The following is a 22,365-nucleotide window of genomic DNA, read 5'->3' as shown; positions in this document are numbered from 1 at the left end:
GTCCCGTGGCAAAGTTACAGATAATTTGATGCGTGGGCCGTTTGGCCTAAAGGTTTACTGATGGTGTGAGACACACTTGTAGTTTCCATGGAGACGATAGAGACGGCTCTTTTGAGAAGTGTGTTTAACTTCTCCTTTTGAACAGTTTCTGCAGCAGCAGGGGTTGTGGTGTCAATACTGAGCATGGCTTATTATTTTGTGTTTTGATCCTTTTATTGTATAAAATTAATCAAGATCAATGAGATAAAATCCAACCATTTTAATTGCAAAAGGATACTGGTTAATACACTGAATGAAGCGCGGATAAGCCACTGTGACAATGCAAAATACCACCAAAAATGACATTGTAAAATTTCCAAGAAAAAAAAGTTGTTGATTTGCTCAGAAAAGGTTTACATATGAAAGATGGGAGCCTATTTACACCAGGACTAAGTGTCTACAAAACAAATGTTGGAGGCCTCTTTATGTGGAGTTATGTCCCGTTAAAACCTTATCAAAAATTGTACTCAAAAAAGGCACCACTGTAGGTGATGAGCCAGATAAACAATACAAATCGTTTCTGATGTAAAAATGAATACAAATGAAATCATAGTAATAGATACAGAGCGTGTGAATTACATTGGACTGATACAGAAATGGGTTTTGTACAATTATTTTTCCAGTCGTCTGTCCCTGATGTAGGTTTAACTGTGCTGGTGTGACAGCGCCCCCTGTAAGGAAAAGGTGTTTATTACGCTTACAGCACCAAATATTTGGGATAACAGTAAAACACACTCAGGTTCCAGACACAACAGAACAATCACAACAAAACAGGTCAACATCGTTTTACGCTCATCTTGTGGGTCATTCCTTGGGTATAAAAAGTCTTATATGTGACATTTTAAAATATTTTTGTCTCTAAATGCATAGATTCAAAAATCAATCGCTACTACATCTGCAGCTTTTCTTTTATAGTAATTCGCAATTGTGGTCACGCATTACAGTGCTGGCCAATAGACAGTAAAGTGTCTAGTTGCTGTGGACTCTGTGACTTTGTGCTTCAGTGGGTCCAATTTAAATCCCTGCTCAAAACCTGAGAGGTCTTTTACAGTCATTCAGACACATGATGCAAGTTTAGTTTAATAGAAAAAAAAAACCTTCAAATAGAGACTTCAGTAAAGTGTTTGTAGTAGTGAAAATGTATAGAAACTTATCCTAAACAATACCCTTAATATAAATTAAACATTATTACATTATATAAAATATAAAAACCCACATAGACTTAAACAAGATCTTCCCCCTGTTATTTGAAAACTATTCTGAGCCATGCAAAATATGAAAATTCCCACTCCCGTTTAGCTCCCTGAATCTACCAGCCTTCCGATGATTGACAATGAAATATCATGCATAAATGTCCCCCAGAGCCATGATCCCTTTTGTATAAATATTAGTCTAAAACATACTTTGGCTTTAAGACCTTTATGTTTTAATAAAAATGGATACCGTGGTCCTAGAGGGAATAGTAAAACTACTACTGCATGTGGTGAAATGGCCTTTTTCCTTTGGTTGTTCAAACGACCATTAGGTCCGACATGGCCCATAGTATCAAAAAGTCACTCTTATCATGCACTGCACTTATGGAGATCTCATGTTTAGACTACTATGTATATTGAATAATGTGTTATATTTGTATGGGCTCAAAACAGAGGAAACACCAGCTTAAATCCATTTAAAGAATATGCCAATCAATACAATTATAAAATTTTGATACCGGATTCCTGCCAGTATCCACACATCTTCATCTGCACTACATTGGGTGCCTCTTCTGTTTTAAATATACCCTGTTGTTGTGTATGCAGTTGTTAGTCAAACATTAATGTCATATAAAAAATGGACGAAGAACAGTGACAGACAATGGGCAGTGATGCAGTAGTTCTACACATTATATACAGTGGGGCTACAAGACTTCGACTAGCCTCCGTTTCATTGCTAACCATTGGCAGAAGGAGCACTGGGCGAGAAACATCAAAGTTGAACGCAGATCTAACAAACACCCTTTAAAAAGTCCATTTGCTGCTTGGAATCAGTGATGGAAAAGGTTAAAATGTGACTTATAAGAAAACGTATCTTGAAATATTTTACAGTGTGAAAACCTGTCTTAAGTGAAGAAGTGCATCATCTAAACTGACTAACCCACAAAACTTGAAAAACACCAGAGCTTTACAAGTGATTAGTGTAATGTCTTTTCATCAGGATATAAAAAAAAGGATAGTGATATTCACAAGCAGCAAACAGTAACATGGCCCCTGATGAATAAGGCTTTTCAAAACAGACAAAAAGTAGTAGTAGGTTTCCAAGACAACAGATGAAGTGAGTAAAAACAAGGACTCTCGCTTCAGGGGCAGTTGGTCAGGAGATGCACGTCTACATAGATTCGCCCTGGGAGTCCTCATCATCCAGAGATAACGGAAGATATAGATCCTGTAAAGACAAAAGCATAAAAAGAGTGTTAATGTATCAAGTAGTGATGAACTGGACTAGTAGAAGAAGATAGTAGGGAGGGAGTGGGGTGGGTACCTTCTGCTTGTTGTTGAGGCCTGGGCTGGTGGGGGTGGAGGTGGGGGAATGCTTAGAAATCGGGGTGGAGAGCTGACTGCTGGAGCCCGTCCCGTTAGCTGAGAGGGGCAGCCCAAAGTGGACAGAGGAGTGCAGGGAGGAGGAAGAGAGACCAAGAAAATAGGCAGCAAAGATTAGAAAGTGATCCAAGACGATGTTACATTAATCTTTGGCTTTTTTGGTTAACTTTACTATTTAAACAAAATCTGACCTAAATTCTGAAAATGGAACGACTTAACTTAAATATCACCTGCACTTTGATATCACACAATAGAAAGTTAAAGCAAAACTTTATCACATTCTCCATAACTTTAATGCCTGTGGGATACTCCAGGCAAAACAATGACATCTCTATGTGGGGATTTAAACGGGGGTAGGAGGAGACTAGGTCTGATCCAAGAAAACCTGGACAATAAACAAACGTTTATACCAGATATTTACCAGGATAATGAAGAAAATAAATTCAGAACGGCAAAAGAATTCTCTGTGCAGTTGTTTGAAAAGCAGTGCCTGAGTGTTTTTGGCACATTACTAAAGTCATTCAAGGTCTATGTTTAATTCACCCACTTTGCATCTTCACAGTTGCTAGGATTCAGCCAGTATTGGACAATTGTTTATATCTACGAGTGGTGCAGTGTAATGGGGTCGTCTCTGTGTGCGTTAGAGAGTTTTGCCCATAAAAGATGAAAAGATCTTAGACACTATGAGCCAGATGGCCAGTGTAAATTCAAGCCAAGTGGGAAAGACAAGAGGATAAAGCTTCATTGTTAACTAAAAGCAATAGAGTTTAACTATTCAGACAGACAACTGATTTAGACTTAGCAACCTGTTCAAACGTATGTCAATTACAATTTATAAAGCCCATTTTTTTGTTTGTATACAGTTTCCAGATTTATATTTGGATTATACAAACTAGGAGGTGCTTATCTAGCACATTTTAAAATGAAGCCAGTTTGACCATTTATGAAACAACTTTGGCTGTCTCTTCACTATTTCATGATAACAAAGGAATGTAAATTTATTTTAGTTCTTGGTCAGTGTAAGTTTCAGTGGAATTATTCCAAATGCCCCATTTTAATCTCCTAAATGTCTTACTACATTGTTAACAATCCAGAGACAGTCATGAGCACAAGTGTGAACAGGACAACCCTCAACACTTGATCACCTTTGACCTCAGAGGCACAACAAGAGCTGCTAATGCTCAATATTTCCTGTCTTTCACATATTTAGGCTGCCATCTCTGCTGTGTTTAGGACCAGGCACCCCCCCCCCCCCCCCATCAATAATCAATAAGATGTGTTAGAAAGGAACTAAAGACAAAAGGACCCTGCAGCATTGTCACCCATCCCCAGTTCAATTGGCCACGACAACAAATTATAAACTATAATATGCTGCGACTGAAAATATCATAATATATTGGAACATTACCAATGCTTTGCAATAAGGCCGTATGATCCGAGTAAATCCTTTTCTACATGTACAATATATACTTTGTAGTGCAAACTGTATGATGGGTTAATTACATAACATTTGTCTATATTTTGGTTTGGCAGGAGGTGGCAGAGAAAACAACTTTTTGTTAGTACAGGAGTGAGATCCAATTTCATAGTGCCAACTGCTCAGTCAACTAATGCTGCTATAAAACCACTCTAGAGCTGAAACAAACAGAAATACGGGGCTGTTATTTGAAGTTAAAAGCAGTTGTTAACATTAAAGATTTAGTCTGAGCCATCTCGTGAAGATCTGCTGCTCCCAGGATGTTTTCAGTTGTTTAATTTACAAATAGCTTGAAGATATTGGCTCCATGTTTACGTTTCATGCATTATTTATGATTATGCTTTGGAGAAAAGGGTGTGCAGCGATAATGGTATGCCTTAACAACACTTTATTTATAACAATGGTCAATAGTGGTATTTTCAAACGACAGTGATAAACTCACTTGATTCAGCAGGAGACTTGCACCGTTTAATTGGACCAGGGCTCTTTGTAGATCCCCTCTGACCTTTGGGGGTCTTCATCACACGACATTCTGAGGAAGAAAAACATGATTGGTAAGAAAGATTAGCTAGAAATGACAACAATATTTAGGCCTTGATATAAAAATGATAAAAAAAACAACCTCGAAAGAGCATCTTACTATGGTGATTGTAACTGTTCTGATTTATAAGGGATTTTGACTGTAAAAAAAATAGTTTGAATTACCTGTTAATGGGTGGGTAAAGATCACTTCTCTAACAGTTCCCTTATTTTGGTTTCAGGAGTCAATCATCCATCAACATGTATTCAGACAGGAGCGTTTGTTTACCTGCTTTGGCTAATTCCTGCAGCCTTCCTCAAATGTAATGTAAATGGCCACAGCGAGTTTTAAACTGAAGACAGAATGAATCCTTACCAAAGAAACAGTACTCTGACTCATGACTTGAATGTGGCTGGATTATTTTACTATTGTATTCAGTGGCTTCTTAAGCATGTTACTCTTTCTATATAAACCTTTTTTCTGGGTCATTGTTCAGTCAGAACAGACACACTCCAGACTCTGCCACTCCTAAGTCCCATCCCTATGTTTCATCTGCCACTATAATCAATTTCCAGTCCTTCCTCTCTTTCTCCATCAATGCTAATTACACTATCTGTCCTCCCTTATTCTCTGGGTATGCTCTTCTGTCTGTCATCTCTCCTAACCTTCATACACTAGTGGCTGCAGATGTACATTGGAGGTCTATTGTTTTCAAGGCGTGGCACTGTCACTTGACAGTACTTCACACTGGCAGCTTGTCTGGTCTGCTTAGTAGTCTCAGAATAGCACACACACACTTTTCCTCCACTTCTATTGATGCTGTCAGCACTTACAGCAAACTGCAGGTGCTCCTCCCCGTCTTGTGTTTTACAGTGAACAATAACCACATGGGACTAGTATCTACGATCTATTTTAATCTTTCTGAAAAATCCTTTGTATGAAGTAGGCATGGTGCCAAACTTCAGCTTTTGCGACCCAGTTTTTTGTGTCAAAAAATGAATAAGGCATTTGAGAGGTCTTTGCATTGTTACTGCTGCTGAAAATGACACCCAACATTTACAGATAGTAATATGGGAGAGAAGTAAGTTTCCTTTAGGCTCTGAATTTAAAAATACCTTTACATTTTTGCACTGATTCAAAAAGTCTATCATTAAAGAATAAAAAATCCCTCAATAACATTTAGGATGTAATATAGTCTTGAGTACCCACAAAATGAGTGAGATTCATAGCATTTTCAAATATGTCAGTGTGAGTCTATGCAAAAAGCTTCAGGGCTCGATATTCCCACTTGGAAAATGTTGACTGATGGGAAAGCACATGACTGCATGATATCAATGTGCATTTACCGATCCCGAAAGACTGCATTTGTAGGAAATGTCAATGTATGAATCATTAAACTTTTATCATTTCCTGATATTTATAAAAGAAAAGGGAATCCATTATTATTATTACCTCCAACAAAGCTTTTAATATATATTATATGGATGTATCACATATAATTGTATTAATCCACCACCAAATATAGGACGACGAGTCCAAAATGCCATGATTGATTTTTGGCATTGCCACCTGTATAATTTCAAGGCAAATGGGTTAGCGGTGTGACATTAGACAGTCAGTCAGTCTATACTGTCAACTTAGACTTACCCTGGTGCCCCAAAAGCTAACTGGCTGTTTGAGAGGTTTAGAGACATTTTATTTCACTTTGCCCTGAAGTTATGATCATCCAAACCACTTAGCGCAAGATCCTATGGGAGAACCAGACTGTTAAAATTTAATGATTTTAATTTGATGTTTTATAATTTGAAATAAAGAAAAAGTGGAGGAAAATGGCAATATTTTAATGGGGTATAATTTAAAGAACATGTGATGAGATGCTGAGTGCTTAGAATGTGACGTTAGGTGGGAGTGGGTGGCTAATACGATATGTAGACCCATACAGAGCCATGGGAGTCGGAGAGGGGTGGTTTTGCATTTTCCTCCAGTATTTCTCTGCTCTATCAGCACCTCATGATCAGCTGGCCTAAACCTGTCACACTGTGGATTAATGGCTCGCCTTTTCCTACCCTTTTCTGCTCTTGCTGCTGGCTACAGATAACACGGTTCTCCCTGTGTCTCCTGCTGTCTACACATTTCAATGCTTTAATTCCATATAGATTATTTTCGTCTCACTGCGTTTTGCTCCAAATATTCTCCAGTTTTATTACTCTTGCGAGGACATTTGACTTGTCTACATATGTTTTAAAAGGTAACAACTGTCAATGCTGAAGAATGACATAATGAGTGATATTTTACATTTTGTGAGATGAAGGCATGAAGACACCCAAAAGGTGAGAGACAGATTCTGAATTTTAGAAGAAATAAATCATTGTAGTGACAGTGGGGCTATCCCGACCAAAGTATAATGTTTCCATAACTCACTGTCAACAGGGACCAGCTATTTGCAAGTCAAGGACATTGAGTTGATCTGGTCTATGTGATGGCAATATACCAAGGATCTAATGTATTTAGCTCAGTGTGTTATTCAAATTTTTCCATTAATTTTTCCCCATAGACTTTTCGAAAAAAAAAAATCTAATTCAGAGTTCAAAGACTTTGCAGAGGCTAACCAGGTACATGGTAACTTATATCTATGACACAGGTCTTTTAAGTTCAAAAAGACCTTTTAAAATGCAAGATTCTGCAAAATGCTTTAATAACTTGGCGGTTTATAAAGTTTCAGAAACAGATTATAGGTCTTGTGGTCATTAACAAATTAATGCGTTAACATGAAGCTGATTATGCCCGAGCAAGTTTCAAACTTTTTTTTTTTTGAAAAAATCTACGAGAAAAATAAATGGTAAATTTAGTTCCAAATCAGCGGGATGACTGTCATTGCTGAGCTCCAGTGACCATCACAGTATGTTTTTTTATAGTTCAGGTTGTTTTTAAGACTATGGGCAAACACGGCAGTTTACACAGTTCATGTGCATTTTTACAGCTTTATAATCCATCAAAAATGAATGATACTTACCATTCTCATCCAGAGAGAAGTCATCTTGTGCGTATCGAAATTTCTCTGGCCCACATGCAATAAAGACATCATCATCTCCAAAGAAATCCTGGAGGCAAGTAACCTGAGAGACAAAAGAGCAAAACAGTCAGACTATAATAGTGTCTTTATAGTGAAACTATATTTAAATGCCACATATATTGCCCATATGTGCATTCATGATGAATAGACTTTCAATATTTTCCAACTGTTAAATCTGACCAAACCACACAATTATCTCATATTTAGAGGCAGAGAAACCAGACTGAGGCCCAGCTAGAACTGCTCTGGGACATTTTACCAGCCAGGTTAATATGCCAACAACAAAGACATAAACATAAAAAGGTACCATCTTCAGTTACAGCTTGGCTGTGATGTTTTACATGATTCATCTCTTTCCCGGAGGTCCCACTCTAATATGACAGCTGCTGACACTATATGGCCTACTTGTGACAGATGCCTTTTGGACACACCTTCTCCTCCACTTCACATTATACAGGCCTGTTACCTTTTGCTCCACATATTCAAGACATTTACTCCAAAAACGGGTTTCACTTTGGCTTTCTGGGTCTCATTCATGAAACATTTGTGATAAAGCTATATCTTGATACAGAATGCCCACAACTTGTTTGCATCATTCTGGCTAAAAGAGATGTACTGTTCTTTAAAAGTATTACTGTCATTTGAAATATACAAGTAAAAATACTCGACTTTCTGGTTGCTACTATAATTGCTCATACTCTTAATACTACATTTCAACCATTTTTGCAGCAACAGCTATATCACAGTTACTCTTATCAACTCTTATTAAAACAGTAAAGTTGCATCTGAATCTTTTCTTATGTGATATTCATCTGCACTATGAGTAGGGGCCCATTTTGGGAACACCGCGCCCCTGCAGCTGCCATGTTGGTCCTCTGCCGCGCTCCACAAGCTTTAAGTGTGTGTGTGTAACAGTGTGTAAGTGTGTGCATCAGTGTGTGTGCTGGTGACTGTGTGCCGAGGCATCCAGCAGCTGAACCTCGCGGAGAGTCCCTTGGATACACAGAGATGGTGTTCGGACTCTGGGGATCAAAATCTAATTGGTTTTCCAGACAGGCTTCACTTTTCAAGGCTTCACATAGAGCATCTATTGAGAAAATTATCAAGAGATTATATTCAAGTCAGTGTCAGAAAAGGCACATTATAGACGCAAGGTCGTTTAACTGTGCATCATGAGACAGACAATAAGTGCTTTTACCCCAAAGAATAACAGGCCCAGAACAACCGGCAGACTTACTTATGCTTTAATAGCTTTAAGCTCAAAGTAGATTAAAAGGATAACGTGGTGCTACATTAAAGTCTATCGACATAAGATCCACTTGAACTTAAGTCCACCTCAGCTGTAACTACTAACTTTTGGTGGATTACTATAAACCCCTGTTACAATAAATACAACACAACACAATTTAGATTCAAATACTCTTTTGGCACAAGTTTTAAAATGGCTTCCTTTCTTGAAACAGTCCCATCCTACAATGCACCAATTCATCTACACAACTAATGACTAATCAAATAAGCAATTTCAGCATACAGCTATTACATTTAAAGCATTATTAAAGGTCTGCACTTTATAGAATTGATCAAATGAAACCAATAATCTAAATGTAGAGCAGAAACGTTCACTTGGAATGGAAACGTTTGGATATGCGATACAGACTTTCAGAAAAGGTCATCTTCCAAAACCACCTGGCAACAACCTTACACGACAATGTCCAATGCAATTCTTTTTAAATCCTATAGCACCCACATACATTCACTGGCATGTATTGTATGTGTGCGATTATACTAGTGATAATGTGATGAGTGGGTGGGTCTATGGGTCAACTAGCTCTTTCTAGACTACCAGTGCCCCATACCCACTGTCTTAATCTGTGCCCTGCCAGCTGTCCAGACCACATGATTCCCCAAAACCCACCCAAGCAGCTAAACAACGGGCCAGACAGCAACAATGGAATAATTCACTTCAGCTATTTTAACCCCTGACCAATGGTTATTATAGATCCTAGCTCACTTGGACAGTCAAAATACAGTAATAATGAAAGGAGAGTGCCATTTCCAACAATATAAGGTCAAGCATCAAGTGTAAAGACAGTAAAAGTTGTAAAATCAAAGCACCAGCACTTGTTGAGTTAGTATTTGTAAAAATGTCACAGCTCTATGACGAAAGACAGCAGTCAAAATGGACACTTGATCTAAAAGGGCAAAATCATGTTTAATAATCATTACCTTTTTCAACCAACCAAAATAAGCAAGCAAAGCAAGCAAATGAGTCAATACCAAGACACATTTTTAAGGATGGGCATCTGATATAAAACCAAAACAATGTCAAAATGATGTGTTGACGAATGAAGCCACATGATTAGCTGTGGTGCAAAACAATTACACGACACAATGACAGAGCAGAGACAATAGGACATTGTTAAATAGAAAGTCAAACACTACACACTGCAAGTTAATACAGAATTGACAGTGCATTTGTGGGAATCAGCAGGAAGTATTTTCAGACAAAGCTCTCGAGTCTTTTGTCTTCTAAAAACATCTGTCTTTCTTTACATCAGCTCATGCATTAGTCACTAAACCAAGCCTGTTAAGTGAACTCTGGGAGTCTGGGGCCAAGCTGTTAACTATAGCTATAAAACATTTGGTAACCTGCATGAATCAGTGCACCAGAAATGCACTAGAAATGCCCCAGCACCAGCAATAAAAATCTTCAAAATTTCAACAAACTCACGTTGGTTGCTGAGGAGATAAATTGTGTGGACCTTTGTTGAAACAAAAAGATATGAGAAAGGTTCAGTAGTTCTTGCTTTGACGCCTCAGGGATACACTCCTACACAGTTTGTTACTTTAGGCACATAGACTGAATCAATAGGGGAGCCAATGCACTGCTCCTCCAGTGTACTAGTACTGAAAAGGCTACCCAATTTTAGCCAAGCACAAGCTACAATCATAATTACTGTGAAAAATTGTGAGTTGAAAGGTAGATACATTGGAAAAACTGATAATATCGCAATTGTTGTTTTGAGGTAATAATAAATTAGAAAATCAAGGAGATAATCTACAATTAAAACTATTAAAAATGACTAAAAATGAGACAAACAATATGCCCACCCCTAACTTTGAGAGAGCAGTTACTTTTACATATTATGACCATCTACCGGAATGGCCCTTTAAATGAACTACATCTGGAGGTGATCTGGATGCAGTTAGCTTAGCGCACATGGCTAAGGACAGACAGACAAAATCTGCGTCGTCAGGGGAAGCAGCTGGTGCCTGGTGTTCTGGGCCTGGAGCTCAAACCAAAACGTCCAAGAGGAAACCGGCTTCCCATTCTGTCTGACTGATGCGGCCTCAGTGTTATTATACCAGACATGTTGATATTCCCCCAGGCTCAGTTATGGATGTGGTTTCAAAAGCCTTCTACAATAGATGCAGATAGACATTGGCATACAAAGCAATTAACAACTTAGCAATTGGTGGTTTTAATGCTTTATATTATGACCACTCAGCTCCATACACTGTTGCACTGGCATCACCATTTTTTATAGTCCATTTTTTGCCTTGCCAGCAAGACAAATTCTTGCACATTTTTTTAAGTTCAAACTCTTGAGAGTCCTTCTTGAACAGCTCCCTCTGAATCCCCCAAACTGTGCAGAAGGAAGTGTCTTGTGCATTTGTGGACAGGTAAGATGCCTGTGCTTTTCTCTCAACTTAACTGAACTAAAGTTAGATTTGTGTGTTTATGTTGCACTTTTTCACCGAAGCAAGTTCCTAGTTTGTGAACTGTGTTCACAGACTATGGCAATAAAAGTCTTCTGATTCTGATTTTTTCATCTTTTTCTGTTGTTATAATGATTCGACCAATCAACTTGAAGTCTTAGTTTGAACATACCAATCACTGGTTCCAGGCACTTACAGCGAGAGCTCTCACAGTGTTATGTGCAGAACTCTGTTCAGAGGGCCACACACACAGATCTCCATCTGGAGAGATCCTGGTTAGTCAATTTTGGAAATGCTCACTCAGTCAGAATTTTGGTCTGATCATTGTCAAAGCATGTAAGGAGTGAGCAATATGGGAAAAGTGCATGATTCACAATTTTCTTTGAACACAATTCATGTCTCTACAGTATTATCAGAATGAAAATTAGCTTTTATTCTGAGAGTTTACACTACTTTGATTGGTGATTCCGCCTGTCAGTTACTCAGAACATGAGAAAGACAAAGAGTGAGTGATAAAAATGAGATGGCATGCTAAGATATTTGGACATAAGAATATTATTTTATTGGATACAAAGAGTAAATATGTCACTTATTGTCTCTACTAATCAAACAGGATTAAAGATTTAAGAGTTACTTCTATATATTTATAATAACAAAGAAAACATCATCTTTATACAAATTTATTATTTAGCTTGTTCTAAGTAATGCATTTGTATAAACATTTCTAGACTATTGGGGCAGAATTTGATTATGTGAGGGCCACCAAAGTCTACTATTAATGGGAAACACTGCTGGATAAAATAAATCTCCAGATCAGCTTCTTATTGGAAATCATAATTTGATTTTATATTGTCATATTAGCCAGCTTTATTAACTTTATCTGTCACTGGTCATAATGTTATGGCTGACATGCATTACCGCTCCTGCTCTATATGCGGTGCCACACCCCTCTAGACTCCACAACGCTCGACAATGTGTTAAACGGAGCAGAGAGCAGACAGGTTAAAGCTCAGCATAAGGAGCCCACTCAGCACATTACAACCATTGTCAAACTGAGTCTATCGCCAACAAGCTTATTGCCATGACAACACTGACTGCAGAGTGGCAAAGAGTAGGCGCTCGACAGGAGACAAACCTGGCAAACTGCAGTCCTTTCATCCCTGTTTGAGCACGGCATCTCGCTGTTAGCCTCTTCTTATAAGGGAACATCATGCCCCCTTTTCACCAGGAACGCCAGGACGTGTAAAGCAATACTAAACACTTTTCTTTTGTTTTTTCCAAAAACAGTGTGACCTTGTGCCAAAGGCATGCTCACAGCTACAAACTCCTTTCTGTCTCAGCTGAAAATCTGATGTTGGGCTGAACAACTTTATGTTTTAGTTGCAATTAGCTCAGTATGCACATTTTTAACACATCTGGAGAGTGAAAGACTGAAATACAAACTGAAAAATAAATACAAAAATCCTATGCATTTCTGAACATATTTGAAGAGGTAGGCAGGTTTTATACATAAGACAGAAAATGTGATTATTTATTAATTTGCTAATCATGGCCATCAATATATGTACATATATCATCTACATTGTTAATTATTACACAGTGTGAATATTTTATTAACCAAAATTTGAATGCAAAATGTAAATCCTAGAACACTAGCTTCCTTTAAACCGACAAATTATAGGGAACCTAAGGTATTTAGGCATTAGACAAAAGACCTCATAGGAAGTCACTGCAGTAATCAAAGCATCTAAACAGTCTATGCAGGCACAAAAAGAAAGAACTGAATATGAAATGTCTTCTGGCAATTAATTAAGCTCTGCAACTTAATGTTACCAGGCGGGTAAATCAGAAAGTGTTTTTTTAGTGAGATGTGATAATTACTCCCCATCAGCCAATATAAAGTGATCCTAATTTGCTCTGAGGACTCCAATGGCTCCAGAAACCGGGCTGCCCCACCCTTTTCTGAATGAAATGAAAAGAGGGCAGAATGGGGGTGATTTGGTGCACAATGCTAACAAAGAGAGCAAGGCCAATCAGCCTTTAAAACTAAGGAACTAGAAACATCAAGTAATAGCACGCATGTCTTTGTCGAAATTCAATAAGGCATTCATGTCTCCCAACCATGATTCAAATACCTGACTGTTATGAAAGAGGCACACCCACACAGACACAGCAGAAAAACCAAAGAAATCAAAGGGGGATTTTTGGTAGCATGATAGTAAAGTCACACCCACTTGAGGATGTGACTTTACTCTGACAGACAGACCGGTCCACACCAGCTGGGCTTCAGTCTTTGTGCTGGTGATGCGGTCTCCTAGCAACCAGCACCAGCAGCCGAATGGGAAGAAGATGGAGAGGAAAGGAGGAGGAGAGGAGCAAAGAGAGGAGGAAGGAGAGACCAAAGAGAGGAGAGCTGTATGGGTGGAGTAAGTTACGATGTTAGGAGGGGCGGGTTGCTGCATCAATGCTACAGATGCTCGAACCATATCAGCTCCAGCACAGAGCAGCTGCAGTCTGCCTCAGCACACAAAGACCAGGGCAACATGCACGCCTTCACTCACAGGGCCACACGGAAATAAGCATTTCTCAATTAAGAGCCTCACATCGCAACCAAGCCACTCCAGACCTGAGCTGTAGTTTAAAAATATAAAAAATGATATATTATAAGAAGTTATAATAGCAGTTAATATATATATATATATATATATATATATATATATACACACACACGATATACATTGATTCATAATTTATTTTCATAATGTCTCTACGGAGTTCAGAAGAGAAGCACTATGCCACCAAATCTCCACCACAAAAACCTATAGCAAAAAAGATTAAGTAGTAAATTTTAAAACACTTTAGGGAATAATAAATATGGCATCTGTTGCGAAGACAGCAACTTAAAGGAATTGATATTTTATGGCCTTTCAAAGCTTTGCCTTCCATTAAAATATCATGGTATCATCAAATACCTACTGGACATGTCCCATAAGGAGCAATGACCCCAATGCCCATGACTAAAATCAAGGAGTGCCAGGCAACTGCACCCCTTGGAGAGAGAATTAAAATCAAATCCACTCCATCATATTTGCTCAACTCCCCTAAAATAACATTTATAGAAACCCCACAGACAGACAGCACCTAAAGCAGCTCAGCAGGCTACCTCCACCCTACCTCCTCATGTCTCCCCTCCCCCTTCTGAATTATACAGAATACAGACTCGACATGGGGATCAATGAACATGCAACCGTATTAGAGGCAAGTAACAGATGTCCATACTGATAACAGAGCTTGTGATCAAAGTAATACTTTTACAATACTAAAGGAAGATCACAGGAAAATAACTGGCATAAAGTTCCTTGTGCAATAAAACTGTATTTATATATATTTATTTAACTCTCTCTTTGCTGAGTCTTACTCAGATTCATGTATTTTCCCTCCTAAAGATCACCAAAAGATCATCTCCCTGTACTGACCTTTACAAACCGTTCCAGGTGGCACAGTGATAAAGGCCGTCCCCTAGGACAACTCAAGTGAAGCCTGAATAAAACATTGTCCATTTAACTGTGTCCTAAACATTAAGAAAATAATGAAAATCCCCAGAGAGACATTTTAAATCTAGTTACAGTCCAAGTGGCTCATGGATCATTTGATTAGCACTCCCATTTCCTGAACTTTTAGCTAAATAAGTCTAGATGATAATATTTAACATATAGGCAGTGCATGGTAAGTGCATACATCTGCCATGACAGCTTGCATCTGCACAACAAAGAGTTAGTTTAATTAACAAAATAAAGAACAGTATGGTCTAGTGATAGAAGCAGAGAACCATTGCTCCTGTAGCCCTGGTTGGAAATGCTTTTGTACATGTTTAAAGCAGACAGACCTACTGTGTGCACACCTACTCATTCATTTGTAAGTTAGATGACTTTACAGGAGTCAAATTAGTATTTACATTTCCACAGAAATATCACAATTTGCATCCAACTATAGCTGGAAATGCCAATGATACACATATTACTGTTAAGCCACTAAACGTTGAATTAGGGCTCATTTATCATTTAAGTTCATTCATACAAAACACATAATGCACAAAAAATAGTAAAGACATACTCCATGCAACTTTCTGTTCTGAAACATAGAAGAATATTGTCAAACTCACAATTTAACTAAAACTGTGAGCACTAGACCAAACATTCGAACAATGCAGACAAAGTGATCAAACAGAACAATACGGGGCTTGGTTTTGTATCCTGATTCAACAGCACTGTAGCTTAAAAGCAGAACTTAACTAGACTCGGCTACACAGGTGAGCTAACCCGTCCACAAAAGTCGACCCAAACCACAATCCTGAAGGTACTGAGGCCAAAAGTCAAACCCACAAGCAGACATTATTGTGAGTAGAGGTTTTTCCCATAGCCACTGGTTCTGATCCTTTTTCTCATGAACTTGATGTGTCACTGTCATGGCATGGCATCAATGAACAATGGGATTTTATCTTCAGTCTGTTCAGTGTACAATAGAGCAATAGAATGGCTTTTTGCATATCAAGGCAAATCATTTAGCTTTTTGCTTTGATGCAGATGATATCATTGTTCTATGGGTGGGACTGAATAAAGAACTGTATTGAATCTGAACCACAAAATGTCCTATTGTGTTGTCAGCTTCTATGCTTCTAATATCCCTTGAGCAGCACACTTTTACATAGAGTGACATACCTGCTTGCCATCCAGTGTGTAGATCCTCTTGACCACTCCACTCTCCAGTTTGATGGCTTCTGTAATGTCAGTGAGAACCTGCTCAAAGGAGTGTGCGGTCTTCTTGTTGAGCAGGACTCGGACAGCTTTGCGAGGCTTGACTCCGCTCCTCATTATCGTCACCAATTTGGGCCGAACAAACTCCTTACTCTCCCTGGGTTCACTGGCAGCTTTTGCAGCGAGGGACTGGATGTTCTTCTGGTTGGCTGAGGCCTTCACGTTCACAGACCAGTTGGGGTTGACGTTCTTTGTGTAGTCCACTTTCTTGTACAAGTTTTCTGAAGCACAGACGTAGCTCTCTCCTGAGGGAGCAGAGAGAATGGGGTTAGTAGGCTGCTGGATAGTGTCCAAATTTAACAGTGTCAAAAAAGGAATGCTGCAACTAAAATGTACTACATGTGATAAAAATATAAAATATAACCCTGAAGAAACTATTATTATGGGTGAACTTCATCACATTTGCACATCTTTCCAGCTATTTATAAAAGTTAATTATTATTCTGAAGTACAGGTAGGTAAAATATCAAACATGTATTTTGTTGCAATTGTGGTTTTGGGTATATTGGCTTTACTAAAAGGGATTAAATTACTTGCATTAAAAAAAAGAAACTTGCAGTGCATTTTCTTCCCAATAAACAGTGATATTTCAGCACTTTTGGGGTTAATGTTACAGTAAATGTATTTTTATGTGAGATGTGATCCACAACCACAATATTTAAAAAGGCACATTTATAACAGATGTATTAAAATAACAATAACTGTATGGATATTGTTAGCAGGATAATGCAAGAAAATATCAGGGTATTCATTTTGTCAACATGGTCCACCTGTTCCCTGAAGTTAAAGAAATCCCAACTATGTAGTTTTTTGAGTGCCTTCATTATATTATTTTGCTTAAACTTGTTTCATTGTTCAGTATTTGCTCGGACAAGAAGCAGTACAAAGTACACACAAAGGCCTGTACAGGAAAGGAAACTAGGGGAAATTGGGCAAATAGAGAAAACCAGAAGGCAACAATTAGACCTAAAGTGGAGAAATTGCTGCAGACAAAGACAAATCAAGATTACACAGTGCGGCGGAGATTGAGCAATGAATTATACCCCACAGAAGGAAGTGAAAATGCCCCCACCATTAAGAGGAGTGCTGTCCCTTTACACCAGTAAGAACACAACTGTATGCTGAGTCCTACACACACATTTACAAGCAGCTCAAAATCCAAAGAACATGATTTTTCCTCCCAGAAAATTAAGCTGCACAAGTCTCTATCCTCATCCCCAGCAAATCATGTCTGAATGAACAAACAGTACGAAACGGTGACTAAAATATATTCAAGCATTATCTTGGATGTGAAATGTTGCTGTAGTTTCAATGGTTATAATTCAGCATATTATCAAAACAACCAACAGGTCCAGACAGAGTGCTTTGAACTGGGATTTCAAACTATTGTGTTTTGACAAGCAACCTCAGAATTTATGAAATATGACTGGAGGTTTCTAAAGACCTATTAATTCAAATGCTAATTCTTTTCATCAATGAAACATTCATTCCAGACTTTCAGTGATGCTTTTGGTGTCATCTTTTGCACAGGCATAAAGACCATAATACAACCCAAATATTTCTGCTAGACAGACTATACATTCATTTTGATGTATTACATTTATGCTGTACGCAGCAGTACCAACACTTGAAATGTGTTTTACGTTGCACAGGCCAAAAGTAACCCAGATTAGGAGATACACCATAAAAACAGATTACAGAAGTCTAGACTGAGTAAGGCAGGAGTAAGCTCTGACCAAGCCAAAAAGAATCTCAAAATTTATGTGAAGGCTCATTTAAAGCTAGTACACCAACAAAGCAAGTTTTCTCCCTCGTTTTCTACTTTAAACTCTTACCCTCTTCTAGCTCGTCCAAAGTGGAGATTTTGCGTGACCCGTCGATGGTGAAGATGAAGCGGACCCCCTGTGGCAGGTTGATGTGGTCGGCCAGTGATCGTGTGAGGTCAGCAAGGAGAGCGTCAAAGGTGCGAAAGCGGTCACTGGCCACTGCGTACACGATGCCTTTGAAGTACCGGTCTCCATTGCGGTAGAAGCGCACTTTTTTGGCCTTCTTCTCAGTGGTGAGCGCCTGCAGTGTGCGTGTGCGGTAGAAGCTGCAGTGGGCGCTGTGGGTCGGGCTGGGGAGTCCATTCATGCGACCACCTCGAGGGGTACGGCTTTTGTCTCTCTCATCAAAATGTCCAAAGTCTAGCTCCATGGTCACTGGAAGGCGTGTAGGCAGATATCAAAGAGGGAGCCTGCAAAAACACAAGTTATTTTAATCCCAGTAAAGTGACAGTGAAGTGCAACAAATTAGAGCACACATTTGACTTGGCCCAATTATGAAAACGCAAATGCTGTAATGATTTTGATATAATGTCTTCTGCAAATAACCTAAATATTATAATATTATATAAATATATTATTATATTTTCTAATATAATAGAAAAAAGTTGTACCTGTAGTTTAGACCTTTACAGACATGTTTTGAAATGTATTGGATACTAGTTTGTAAGTTCATATTTCAGTCTTCTCTCAAATGTTAATGCTCGTTTACGATTTTTACAGCCTTTGGAACAGGATCCTACTTTTTATACCTATATCGCCAATCTAAGAGTAATCGCAATGCTTCTTAGAAAAATCTATTTTCGTGCAGCCCTACAGCAAATTAGATGGCAGACGCCTACAGTACAACAAAACCACAAGTACATGTCTAGTATGCAGCTTTGGTAGATTGTTTTAAGCTAATGTGTTGGTTTTCAGTCATCAATAAGATATTCAAAGTGAGTTCCTGTTTTTTTCCAGACACAATGTAGCACAATGTGACCAGAGATGAAACAAATGCAAATGTCCGGAGCCTCTTGTAGAGAACATCCTCCCACTGTCTGACCTGTGGAGGACTAAAAGTAACCACAAACTCTCCTAGGACCTCCACTTTCACAATGACACACACCCATTAAAAACCACAAAAGAAGAAGTGCAAGGTGGACTTTCACAATGACACACACCCATTAAAAAACACAAAAGAAGAAGTGCAAGGTGGACTGATATGTTTTGTACTTTTATTTAGCCTGCATTTTTTTAAAGTACCATAATTTCCTCCACAAACTACAAAATATTTGGGCTTATTCTGCATAAAAGCTTTTCTACAAATGTGATTCTTATAACAGTTTGTCACTTAATATTTCTGTCTTTTTGTGAATTTGCATGCAAAATGTCTTTAATTAAGTGAAAATGGAGTCAATACTGTGCCTAAATAGCAAATATATACTTATGTGTGTATTGCCGATTTACAAACATTTGATAAGTACAAATTTGAATCCAACTAACCCACCCTCTGAGTAACACATGTAACCAAAAACAACCAAGACTGTATTACCTACATGTATTATTGTACGTTTATTAATCCCCATACACTGCAGATGACCACTGAGACCTAAAGAGGCCATTAAAAAGCATCAAAGTTCATCGTTGCTAACCTCTACTGCTTTAGTGCTGACTGAGGTTTATGACAGGCACACGGCGGAGAGGGGCGGGACCGGCCAGAGGGTCTCACAAAGGCCAGGTTTCAAGCCCATCTGCTGCACTAATGGACAGATCTGACACTAACCCTTCCCCAACTGAGCATCAACTAGGACTGTCCCATTGTCTCAAGTCAGCAGGGGACTGCCTTTAGCCTGACATCACCAAGAACAACTGGTCTATATGCATGCAGGCTATTTTTATAATAAGCAAAAAAAAAAAAAAAGTCCAGCTCATGTATAAACCGTGTCTCTCCTTTTTTAAAATAATGCAGGTTGCTGTAATAATCTTTTGCTATTCACCAGCGAACCTATATGTCCTTTCTAACCAGCCATGTGCTCAGATTTAAGCACCACTGCAGTGTCATTATGGGCTATCAATGACATTTTGTGCAAGTCCAACTGTGAGTAAGCCACCCACCCACATAAACCCACTCACTCAGTCTTCCTTCACAATGACAAAGCTTTTACCCCAATTAATCATCAACTAAAACACTAAACCAACAATCAATTTATAATATCAACTATTACTATCATTATATTCACAATACACAATAAAATGAATTAAATGACCACTAAAAAGACCATGGTTATTTCCCCTTTAGGAGCACATGGCAGCTGCTAAGGATCATGCCAGTTTCATGTAAAATTGGGGGCGTTTCTCTAGTTTCCACACACCTACACGGCCACCTGCTCAATCACCAACTGGAGAATCAATTAAACGCTCCAAAAGTGCACATCAAAGTTTTTCCTGGCTGAAATGAACCGCGTTGTTAATAATTAGACAGGTTTTGCGTGTTTCTTACCTGTGCGGTGGTTGTAGGTGTTGGTGTGGGATGAATGGACCAGAGCGCGCGGATGCTGTGGAGGTAAAGCGGCACACCGTCTCTCCCTTCCCTTTGTCTGCTTCAGAGTGAGCGCTGAGCCGCTGTCTGTCTGCCTGCTGCCTGCCTTCTCTGTAGCAGCAACCACTGGGTCCTAAAGCCAAGCTATCTATGGACACGCCCACCCCTAAACCCATTGAACCACTGAAGGTGCACATGCAGCTACCACAGGACTGAGGAATAGTGCTGCAAAACTGTGATGTCACCCTTCACATACCCGCAACATGGACACAATGGAGAGCATGATTGTAATAGACATTCATCTAATGGCAGGGAATTATTAAGCAAAATAACAAATCAACCAAGAGTGATCATTTTCAGCTTCAATACTATGACTACTATGGCCTACAATACAACACAGACTACATATTTTAAAGTGTTAGCCTTCTGTTTTTTTATATAATGCTTTCATTTGCTTATTTGGAATGAAATAATCACTCTTCTTCTTATAGCTAACAGTCAAAGAGTGTTTTATTTGCCTCAAAGGAAATGGTTAACCAAAGATACTCTACTTTACTGTATGGATCATCACTGTTTTACTGTTGTCTTCATGTGACTGATAAGTATCTCATTTTTAGTAAACACTACGCAGGCTGCTTTCTTCTTCTGTAAAGCACTAAGTTTGCCTGGCCTTGTCTTTTTAATTACAAATGCAGTCCCCATAATCTCTGATGTGTTGACTGTGTTTTCAAGTTGCAATAAGCTTTACATAGGTTTTCTGAACATCCAAACCACATTTGCATAATAACTTTGTTTCGGTGATGAATGATAAATAAGCAAATGTTGGATTCACAAAGCTTATAATTAGATGTTATTGGTATCTTAGACTCCTTTGTTTACTGTGGGAAGGACATAAATGCACTCTTCTCCTCAATATGAGCACTTTACACATGAAAGAGGCTTTGATAAACTTGGGGAAGTGAGTGTAAAAGTGATATTTCGTGTCCCCTGCGTGTCCTGGAGCACTGATGCATTGTGCACCTGGCTGATTGACTCTGCTCTTATGTGGTTACAGGACACAAAGCCCAGTTTGAAGTTTTTGGTCTGCTGCTGCTCTTTGTAAAGGGGAATAAAAGCCTGAATGTCTGTGCACTTGTGTTTGACCTCTCCCTCTGTTTCCCACCAAGTATTTTATTGTCAGGCAACATGATCTATAGGTCAATATAGGCATTTAACCACAACAAATCATATATGAATGTAAATGATCCTTTGCAAAAAGCGAGGGGTGGGATGTAACAAAATACATTTACTCCAGTAGTTTATTTAAGAAGGGTAAAATATCCCTTGAGTTAGTGGTGCAGAGTATTTGATGACCTGGTAATAGTAGTGCCATAGTTGGACAATTACTGTATTCTATTGCTTATTCTAGCAAATGTGTAGTTCCAATATAAACTTTGACTTGTTTTGCATTATTTGCATTATGTAACTTTTGCCTCCGTGGAAATATTGTTGCTTTGTCTGGAATCTTCTACAGTTTGGCATTAGGATTTATCTCTCTTACTTTAAATAAATGACATGTGGTTTTATTGCTTAAAAAATACTTAAAAACATGTATTCTTACTTTGAGTGGGTATCCTCTCTACAGATGTAACATGGGCTGTGTCACCTGCTTGTCTCCATGGAGATACAGAGATAGAAACGTTACATAATGCACCATTAGAACTTAAGAAAAAAGTTTGAACTAAACAAACGTGTTCACAATGATGTCAGATTAGATGACAGGATGTAAGTGTTGCTCGACCTTGTGGCTATGTAACACATTA

General features: G+C 38.6%; 1 protein-coding gene across 2 annotated transcripts; it reads right to left on the bottom strand.

Moving 5' to 3' along the window:
• Window positions 1–244: 244 nt before the first annotated feature.
• Window positions 245–20,690, bottom strand: LOC117382017 (neuronal migration protein doublecortin-like). 2 transcript variants are annotated; one of them, XM_033979087.2, is made up of 7 exons: window positions 20,525–20,690; window positions 18,055–18,455; window positions 16,124–16,464; window positions 7,626–7,728; window positions 4,535–4,624; window positions 2,557–2,654; window positions 245–2,460 (listed from the first exon to the last, which is right to left on the bottom strand). In XM_033979087.2, exons 2-7 carry the CDS (start codon window positions 18,413–18,415, stop codon window positions 2,404–2,406), a joined length of 1,050 nt encoding a protein of 349 aa, XP_033834978.1. In that variant the 5' UTR covers window positions 18,416–18,455; window positions 20,525–20,690; the 3' UTR covers window positions 245–2,403. The 2 variants fall into 2 exon arrangements, with proteins under 2 accessions (XP_033834978.1, XP_033834979.1); XM_033979088.2 differs by lacking the exon at window positions 2,557–2,654.
• Window positions 20,691–22,365: the final 1,675 nt, after the last annotated feature.

Source organism: Periophthalmus magnuspinnatus, chromosome 14 (assembly GCF_009829125.3).
Source record: "Periophthalmus magnuspinnatus isolate fPerMag1 chromosome 14, fPerMag1.2.pri, whole genome shotgun sequence".
Lineage (NCBI taxonomy): Eukaryota > Metazoa > Chordata > Actinopteri > Gobiiformes > Gobiidae > Periophthalmus > Periophthalmus magnuspinnatus.
Note: the sequence above shows the minus strand (reverse complement) of the source record. Positions and strands in the feature narration are given on the sequence as shown.

Excerpts from the sequence above, each read along its gene's own strand:
- LOC117382017 (XM_033979087.2), bottom strand. The coding sequence starts at position 18,415 with ATGGAGCTAGACTTTGGACATTTTGATGAGAGAGACAAAAGCCGTACC. Across the intron at positions 2,655-4,534 it reads CAAGTCTCCTGCTGAATCAA|CTAACGGGACGGGCTCCAGC; the intron begins GTGAGTTTATCA and ends TGCCCCTCTCAG. Across the intron at positions 2,461-2,556 it reads GCCTCAACAACAAGCAGAAG|GATCTATATCTTCCGTTATC; the intron begins GTACCCACCCCA and ends TTGTCTTTACAG.